This window comes from Atta cephalotes (assembly GCF_000143395.1).
Source record: "Atta cephalotes unplaced genomic scaffold scaffold00090, whole genome shotgun sequence".
NCBI lineage: Eukaryota > Metazoa > Arthropoda > Insecta > Hymenoptera > Formicidae > Atta > Atta cephalotes.
In genome coordinates, this window is record NW_012130154.1 from 181410 (window position 1) to 192022 (window position 10613).

General features: G+C 35.4%; 1 protein-coding gene across 1 annotated transcript in view; it reads right to left on the bottom strand.

The window, feature by feature from the left end:
* Positions 1-10613, bottom strand: part of LOC105624833 (tyrosine-protein kinase Drl) — a 76582-nt gene that overhangs the window by 20752 nt on the left and 45217 nt on the right. Inside the window, exon 3 of the mRNA XM_012206185.1 lies at positions 3235-3505. Within this exon, the coding sequence (XP_012061575.1) occupies positions 3235-3505 (271 nt within the window). The remainder of the gene's footprint in view (positions 1-3234; positions 3506-10613) is intronic.

The following is a 10613-nucleotide window of genomic DNA, read 5'->3' on the forward strand; positions in this document are numbered from 1 at the left end:
ACACACACACACACTACACACACACATATATACTAGTATATATATATACACATATATAGTACTATATATATATATTTATTATATATATATATATATATATATATATATATATACTTATTTTATACTACAAAATAAAACGCTTCCATATCGAGAACAATTTACATAAAGAAAACTTTGCGCTCGCGTATGTTGAATATTGCAAATCCAGGATTACGTCAGATAAAATTTTTTACTAGCATCACTTTCGTTCGAAATATTTTTTTCAATACTTTTGCACATAGTACACGCTTACGCTTGCAAAACTTGCAAAAATACTCGATAATTCAAAACGTCAACATTTTTCGAACATATTTGAGATGTAAAATAATTTGAATATTTGAAAACAGTATAAAAATGAAAAATGTCACGTATTGAAAACGATATATATCGTCGTTCCAATACGAGCAAAAAAACTTAAATACGCTTTCAGTCCGTTGAAATCGTCGAAGACTGAAATTGTAGATATTAAAGTAGCTAGAAGTTGAGAATTAAGAGAATCAATGTGGATTACTAAATCTTTTATTTTCGATTTGACAGCGGATTCTCCAATATATGGAATTCTACACAAAGATCGAGTATAGAGTCTCCATATAAAGAATTCGATTATTTTCGAGTGATCTCGAGACGTTTTCAGATTGCAGCAGGTCCTCTCGAGCTCGAAACGATCGCCGAAGGACTCGTCAGAGCCCGGCTAGTACTTTGGTGTTGCGGGAGCGAACGAGGAAGAAGCAAATTCGACAAAGCAGGAAATCTACTCTTCGGGACGCAACTAAGGTCCTCACCGCGGAGGCGCTTACTTATTTTTGTCCTTCTTCCTGCCTCTCTGCGCACCTCTGTCCATCTACTTCGTTTTTCTACGCGGCCGACCCTCTTGATCTTCGGCAAGGGTGGGATCCTCTGCCTTCTCTTCTCTTTCATTAAATACACCGACCCCCGGCGAGATTCAATTTTACTCGGCGGATTGCTTTTTGTTGTACCGTCGCCTGCGCTTCGGTAACCGGATCCGGATCTGCGCTGCTTTCTCTCTCTTCTTTGCTCTTTCTTTTCTATTTCTTTTTCTTTTTTTTCGTCTCTTTCTCTTTATTGTTGCTATTCTCTCGCGTCGGGTCGTTTCCTGTGTATCACGTAAATGTATGTATTTTCCGACACGAACAATATTCTATTACACTATGGTGTGTAGTTGCTTGAATGTTCGCTAAGTTTTAAGATAATTGTACGTAAAGTATAATGAACGTAATAACATAACAATAATAAAAGTATTTAATTAAAAAAATCTCTATTTGATTTTTGGTTCCGTATCTATTTAACATTCTTTACAGTTTAAAAAATAGAATGCAAAGAATTATTTTAAATTGCATTTCTTTCATCTCTTTTATCCAACGAAATCATTTTAATCGGAAATCAATCATATTATCAATTTTCTTTTCATTAAAAAAAAATAAAAGTAAAAAATAGTACCTATTACTTTGTGCCATTGTTCTAATTCATTTCACGTGGAATTTTTATCGAAAGCTGCATGAAAAATTCGTTTTAGTTATACAAAATCTGTATGGAGTATTGACAAACTATTATGGCGCGAGAGGAACGAAAATCAAGGTTATTTTCCAGATTGCATTCATCGCTGCTGCATGGTTTGTTTTTTCAGGAAACATACATTTTCGAGGTCGCATGAGGTTTGCGGAGACGAGAGAACTGCCTGTGAAGTACCATGAGTACCAGCTTACAAGCACCCTTGTCGGAAGTGGTGCGGAAATTACGTTTGTACTCTCGCCTGGGTCCGTTATTTCCATTTCTCTCGCATAACGTAAACTGAACGTATATAGTATATATAATTTCATTATTTAAACATAATTACTTAAACGACCATAATTTGCATTTATAATACGATGACATTTATTTAAGAAAGACCCAAAAATCGACTATTTCGAATTAATTGTCGTTTACTATAAAATAAATTACTACTTTGAAATTGTAATCACCAATTGTACTCCATGATATTATTATAATAAAAACATCGCATATTTCATCCCGTATTAACTACAACAGAATATGAGCTGCTTCTCAATAATACATCGACATATCAACGTGATTTGTTCGCAGCTGCTTTATTTTGCATTTTGAAAACTGTTATTGTTATTCTTTTCATTCACGTTATAAACGTTTAACATCACGACGTCAAAGTTATCAGTTCAGAGCAGAGTTTATAAATCGCGTGGATAAATTGAGTTTGCGCGTGACGCGAAATGAATGCGCGTTTCTGTTTTAATCGCGACCACGTCGAAACTGTCTCATCGTAACGAAGATATTCAACCGGGTTCGCGAACGTGCTAATTAAATCCGAGATTACGTAAACGAAATAATTATCAACATACTGCAATAGCAGTATAAAGTATAGATAAACAAAAGTGCGTTTCATTGCGAACCGCTTGCATTGCAGGACATTCATAAGCGAATAACATATGTTATATAGATTACAAAGCTTAAATAGTATTACCCTTTGAAATGAATCTTTATATAGATCAATATTGAAAATAACAAGGCACAGAAATTCCCAGGCCAGCGTGATATAACCATTAATTAACGTGTTTCATGAATTATTAAAAAATTTATTTAATTTATACAATTTTGGATGTTGTACTACAACAAAATTTATTGATTAATTAAGGGGAGGGTGGCGTTACGGTTATTAAATAAATAAATGTAAATCTGAAAGAGCGAGAAAAAGAGAAAGAGGAGGGAGAGGAAAAGAATCACATAAACATTATTCAGAATTGAAGAGAGAAGTTACAATGTTAATTACGCCAGTAAAACGCCACTAAACGAAAGAATTAAATAATTCATACTTTAGCATTTTCATATTTTAAGTGAAACAAACAGCGCACGTTGTTATGATTTTTTTATGGATTCTGAATAAAATAACCGGAAAAAAATGCGTTCTTTCAACAGAAAAAATATCTAGAATCCGGATCTAGTTGTCGGTTAATGCACGGCTGCCTCGCGGGATTTCAAATCGTACTAAAAAATTCCATGTATAAGAATAATGAAATAAGGATCCCGTATTTTTCTCATGTACGAGAATAATAAAGTGCGATTAGCCTTGTGGACATTTTTTAAAATTATCAGAGTGATTGTTTGCAAGCACGCATAACCGTCACGCGCGGAATGTTGCCGATAGTTGGATGCACCTGCACGTACCTTTCAAGCAAATCTTGTTCCTCTTGAAGACCAATACGGTGTCATTGTATCTAGTGCCGGGCGGCGCCGTGACATTCAATCTAAGCGCTAAAGGAATTTCAGCGCTAACGACACCCGAGCATGGTAATCTGATCCTGAAAACCTGCAGAGTGACCGGTACTTCGCCTTGGGCAGACACGTTTACCCTTGGTGGTAGCAACGCCATCATCCCAGAAGATGGTCCACCTGGTACGCCCACCACGTCGTAATCCAGTTCCATCGAATATCGTAACTAAAAAGAAGATCCCTCAAATAATTTGATCGTTTGGCAGACAGGAATCTTATATACGTATATTGTATCGTCGTAAATATCTATAATTCTTCTCTCTAAAGCCCACTTCAGATGATCTATAAATTCGCGACCAAATTCAAGATAAAATTCTAATTTATAATTTTGTGTATCGCATATCCTAAATATAAATGTGTAATTGTGTATCCTGATATATTTTGTATATACGTGAATTTTATACTTTTTTAAATGTTTTCTATGTTACACGCAAAATTATAAATAGAATTTTCTGTTCCGAATTTGATCGTAAATTATAGGTCGTTAAAGTGGACTTAAATTTTTAGAATCTTATTCTGAAGAGCGAAATCTCACTCTTAAAAATTGAAAATTGAATCACTCTTTTTCAAAGCTGGCTTAATTTTTACTCTTTAGAGCGAGATTTCACTGGAAAAAATTTTAAAAAATTAATATAGGCAAATTCTTAAGAAGTCATTTATAGGCTCGTGTTTCAACACAAACTTCCTTCTCGCGCGCCGATATTTCGTATCGGAAAAATATTCCAGTTATCGTCCGCCGGACGATATGCCGACACGTAATAAAAATAGCGCGCAACGCCCATAACTCATAAAATGCCAGACTCGCAGTCCCTTCTCGCGACCACCGCATATACGATTGCGCGTATTAACGTTATAGATATATGAATATATATCGCCGCCGTATCGGTCGGCATGCGATATTTTACATTAAATCCTACACGTCGGTCTATTCGTATTTACTGCCACCTATCTCGTAACCTTCGAGCCCGAGTCGAGCCAAGTCCGCATCGTCAGGTAGTTGCGATCCTGGAAGGCACGACTTCCACCCCCATTCTGTCATTCGAGATTGGTCCTTATGCGACGAGGGAAGGACGAGACGGGGTGACGGCGACTAGTGTGTTCAGACACGCCACAAGTTTTATGAGGTGGCATAAATAACCTGGTTAGTGCTTCGTGATGCGGTGTCAACGGAAAGGCGACTCCACCCTCCCGGCTCTCCGGTAATCGTCGCGCTGGAGGGTTGCGGTGGCGTGACACCTGCCTATCGTACCCCCATAGCGTACTCGAGATCGCGTACCTCTCTTTCTTTTTCCTTCTCCCTTTTAATATTTATTATTTTTTTCTATTCTTCGTAAATCACACGTACGCGTCATGAGCGAGATGAATGGACCATGCGTGTCACGACACTCCCCGTGGAATATCCGTGCATAAGATACCACGTATATCTCCCTCCTCCCGTTTGTATCAAGACTGTCAAACAACTCTCTCTAGATCACATTTCACATAGTCGGATCTTTCCCTTTAATTACAGAAAGTGGCTCAATTCACGGTGGACGATTTATTTTGATTCAAGGATTGCAAAGGTATCACGCGAGTAATTATTCATAGTCGTTGATGTCGCGATAGAAAGAGATCGTGAGAGAATTATGGCTTCGAGTTATCTTTAACAGATTCTATTACTGTAAATTTAATTACAGTTAAGTATTTATGCTAAATAATTTTTTTACGTACCAAGAAATGTAAACAATCAATATAAATTTATTTTTATGTAATTAATTTGATACTTTTTGTATAGAATCAATTGCAGTGCATATAACAACTTTTTTTAAAAGAAATTATTCAACAAACTTTCCGTCGTAAATACAGGGGGGGCAGTTAAAGCTCTCTCGGAAGGGTATACAAATGACGAATGGCATTTCCGATTTTCTTCAACAGGCACGCGAGCTTTTTCATACTGAACGCTCTCGCCCTAGCATTTGTTCTAATTGACGGTAACTTAATGACGATGCGGTTGAATCGAGGACGCGCTGTCGAGGGTGGTTTCGAGACGGGACGCCGTTTGCCTTGTAATCGCTTCTCGAGGGTGGCGATGACGTGACATCTATCCGTCGCGTACGACCTGCCAGAGAATAAAACGTGTTTTCAACGTTCTACCTACGCGACTGGTAGTAATTGACAGAAGTGCCTCGTTCTCTCGTCGAAAAGCTACCCTTTTCTTTCACTGCCGCACCGCTCTTTTCTCCCACGATAAATCAACTGCGTCCTAGCTAAACGCGCTCACGTCTCTCGGAATTGCTCTTCGAACTCTCGTCCGGTGTGAAAGAAACGGTCGATATCGCTAAACAAATCTAGATTGATTTGTGGTGTGCTGCAAATGTATTTTATGACGCGAGACAAGAGTTATGGCAAGGCAAGAGTAGAATTAAAACAGAAAGTATCAATAACGTCAATTCCAACAAATCATAAAAATAGTCGTGTAGCAATCAATAAAGCTGAAGTAATAAAAATTTCTTTTCCTTCTTTTTCTTCCTCATATAGTAATCATTTAATTTAATTACAGGAGAAATAATATATTTCTTTTGTAACATTACTACATTTGACAAAACAGTAACAAAAAAATAAATATAAATTAATTCCTAAAGCTCTTTAATAATACAAGATAGTTGGATATAGCAGGGCAATATAATTATCAATGTATATTCTTTGTTACATTAAGATTAAAATTTTTAAAGAGTCAGTTTTGATGATGATGTCTGGATTATAATTAATATCAGAGTTTTTTCCCTCTTTTTTTTCTTTTTCTTTGCGATTAACGTTTTAGGTGTATTAAAAATTATTCATCAATTTCAATATAATTGACACTGAATGGTCAAAAACTGATTTTAAACCGATAAAATTTAAGTTTGCAAAGTTTGGTGAATTTTTGTTTTAGTGAGCTACCTTCTATTACAATAAACTGTTTTTACTTCCCCCCCCCCCCCCAACAAAATTTATCTTTTAATAATTTTTTAATACATTTTAGATTGTTATTAGAGTTTGTTTTTATTATATTATAGTTTCCGTTAATAAGTGGAAATGGCTCACTGAAATGAATTAGATTGTAAAAAAATTTTTTATAATTACAACATCATATTGTCTTTGAGGATGGCTTAAAAGTGAGCCGAAACATGTAAGCGGATTAATTATTATTAAAGTTGTTTTGTTAACCATATTGGTTTGCACAAGAATTACCATGCTTGACTCCTATTGCCTTGTTGTATCCAACTATTTTGTAACAAAAAAATAGTAGTAAATTTATTCTTTGTCCAATCATGCGTTGCAAAAAAAATTAATAAGTTTTAATACATATTTATTTAAAAAATACTAACGAAACATTTATTTACAGTAAATAAATATGTATTTAATAAAAAAAAAATGATACTTAAATCAATAGTTCTCATCAAAATAAATATATATTTACATTTAATAAATATTAAATTAGTACTATTCAAACAAATATATTTATCAAAATTTAGCAATTTTTTTCAGTATGAAAATACAATTTTTTAAAAAAGAATTTTATTTTGCGTCATATTGATCGAATTTAGTATTGTCACTTATACTAGTGTCTGTATTACATGTTTTTCCATGAAAATTCGTGGAATAAATCGCAGATTTTGATCCTCCTCGTTCGATAACCTTCGAAAGAGAGAAAAAGAATGACAGAATAGCGTAGGGTGAGACTCGAGTGATTTCCTGCAGCTGTAAGCGTTTGCTTAATATCTAGTCTCGGATTCCCGTAATAGCATAAAAATGTTTGCCCAAGAAGCGTCTGCTCCTCTCGTCATGCGCCCTTCTCGAATCCAGAAAGAACAGAACCATGGGCGCCGACATGATTTCAGCGAAAATGGCGCATGAGAAAACTTTTCTTAAATGGAACTTAGAAACTTTTCTATTTATATTTATCAATTAAAGAGACACTATAAGCAATATATTAACTTCCGACATACATGTTTCATTTCCCAATGTATTTTCGAACTTTACTCATTTACATTAAAACGACTTCGCGAGATTCACCATCACCCTCTTCAGTGTGTCCCTAATGAGTTTCAGGTAATTTGTATTCCTAAGGCTAGTTACAAGTGTCTCCGTTAAATTTTTCACATCGATTTGATTTTCCAGTCTGAAACAATGAAGGGAGGATGCAATGCATCCCGTCGCGCTTCCCTGCGACGCCCATGAGCGCGAGAGATCGCGTGAATTGCGATCCATCAACCTTCTTCTGTATTTTCCGCGTGTCTCGTGCACGAGAGTGTACATATAAGAGTGCACATGTGAGCTGAGCGTACACGCGTGTTTTCTGTGTACAAAGAGCAAACTTCGATTCTGGAGAGACGACGAGAGGCGACGTGCACCACTGCCATTGTTGCTGTCGATGAAAAGGAAGTCGTATAACACGAGGGAATCCTATCGTCCGACACCAGGAAGGAAACGCCCGTGGCTTTTAAAGGGACGATGGTGTTTCTCCCGCCCATTCGCGTGCGGTCTCCCCCGCCCTCAATTTATACCGAAATTATGCCGCGATTTTGTATTATCGGACAGTACCGGGGGGAATATTAAAGGACGAAGACAGGCTGATTTATCCCAGAATTATTCCCGGCTCGTATTATTCGCGTCCTTGTGTTATTCCAGTGAGCGAGCCCGCTGGTTGATTCGGCTGGATGCGCGTGAGCGATGAAAAATGTGCGGCCATGCGAAAAGTACGATGATAAACGCGGCATGAAGCGTACAGAAAAGGGTCAACGCCGCCGATCGCGGCTTCGGTGATTAATCGTGGCGCCAGGATTTTCGAGATAGATTTCAATATCGCGGATCAGTCGAGCGTATGTCGTGAGCTCTAATAAGTTTAGACATGATATTTCTTATCGATCCTTGACACGCGCTGCTACGTTTTTACTGAGTTATATATAATATATAGAGCAAGTATTAAACACTTCCATTATTCATGCGATATAATGATAAATATAAGCAAGCTAAAATAAAAATTTTAGCAACTATATAAAATTCTACATTTAATAAAATGATAAAATCAATTGAATTTTTTCATTTTAGATAAATATTAATTAAAATAAGCTACTTTAGATTTTAATCTGTGTTCAAGCAATTTATTGTTGTTATTGTAAAAGCATTCAATCTTTTGTCATATTGAAAATTCATCCGATTCATTATTTTAGAAGACAATAATGTTACTTCCATTATCATAATAGTGGATTTATAGCACGCGCGCGTATCGAATATTATTTTTAAATTGGGAGAAAAGAACGTTAAGTAAATACACCGAAACGTAGTTACGTCGCATATATTTTCGCATAACTAAAAGTACACGGCTTTAACCGATATCCATTGATGCATAAGCCACGAAATTAGTCACGTGTCGCTAAGCACTCGAAGCAACGATCGTGTAATTTTTATGGGAATTTTTTCGATCGATCTTTTACACGATTGAACCCGTACGGTTTCCTCTCGTATCGTATCGTACGGTCGATTAAAACAGAATTTTCGAGTCCCATAGATATATGTATCTGCTTTCATTTTAAATTTAAATATGGCAGGGCAGCAGTATTTTTCGTTAATCATGCAATTTTAAATTATAAATTAAAATCTCATTCACTTTATAACAATGATGACAATTTTCATACACATGAAATCTGATTAAATCGTACAATTTTATAAGACACAATCATAAATGTAATATTTTAATAAGCTAACATTAAAAAGATATTTTATTCAGAATAGAATTTTTCTTATAATATATATATTTTATGTATAAGATATTTTATAGAGATATTAATTAAATCTGATTCTCGTTTGCACGCCACATTTTTTACAATTTATCTGAAGACAAATAAAAAACTCGATATTAATAATTATAATAAAATAAATTTTGTTAATTTCTTCTTTAATTAAATTATTTTGGATATATACAAATATATCCTATCGAGATAATTCATCAAAGATATCAAAGATAATTTATATAAGTAATATCGAGGTTTTTATTTATCTTCAAATAAACTGCAAAATGAGCAAACGTGAATCAAATTTAAATAATGTTTACAAAAATATCTACAAATAAGTCGAGAAATGATTGCGAAATAACATAGCATATAACAAGTTAGCGATGCCTTACGAGATTTCTTCTATGATTTTCTTCTTACTTTCAGCGTGCAATAACGAAATGCCATTGGTTTTTTTGCGTGTCCACTCTCCGTAACGCTGTTGAAAACCCTCGCACTTGAACTGCGATGAACGAAAGTTTCGAGTTTACGCTTTGATTCGGTTCCCTTTTCTTTGACCGATGGCCTTTAACCACAAGAAATTAAATCGGAGCCTTTGACAGAAATAGCATAGGAGATTCGCGGTATGTCGAGAATTTCTCAATAGGTAAAGGTAACGCATAAACGAATCTCCAAATTGCTTTTAAAAATATATCAAGATGCAATTCGCATTTTTTGTTTTATTAAACGAATAAAATAAAAATGTATAAGCATAGCTTCGATCATGAAAAAAATCGATCGAAAAATTTTTGAAAAAAATGAGACTATCGATTTATTTTATTCATAATATTTACCGATTGATTTTAAGCAGCTTCATTAAATAATTAGAAATAAAAAAAATATGGAATTAAAATTTTCGATAGAAAGAATACGAGAAGCAGCTGTAAATCGCGCGCAACGTCGAGCATCGCGTGCATGCGGACGGAAACCCCTTAACATCCCTCTCGGCATCTACTCGCAGGTCGCTCTTTAGAGGCACGCAAAGGACGCTTAGTCTCTCCATAATATCTCAATCGCATATATATGTATATAGCCGTTAATGCTTTTATACGTAGATAGACTGGTTGCCCAAGAGGTGAGGCGAGGCGGTGCCACTTCCTTTTGGACAGCGTTTATACGAAGGCGTCTTAATGCCACTTCCGACGACACGATGAATTAATCACCCTCGTTCCAGAGCCGCCTTTGACTGCCCCTCCCTAGCCTAGTTGCTTCGTAGGCAAATGAATTAACAACAAGGGAGAACGGAGTGAAGAAAACCTCCTTCGCGGAAACTGTTAACATTAACGTACCGGGAAGTGCAATGACACTGCCAGTACATGAGATTAATTAAAGATAACGGACATAAAAGACATATATATATATATATATATATATATATATATATATAGTGTATATATATATATTATTATTACTTATTAGTACGTAAGTAAACGTAAGTTTACGTTTCTTACGTACGTTAACGTAAACGGTAAAACGGTAAAC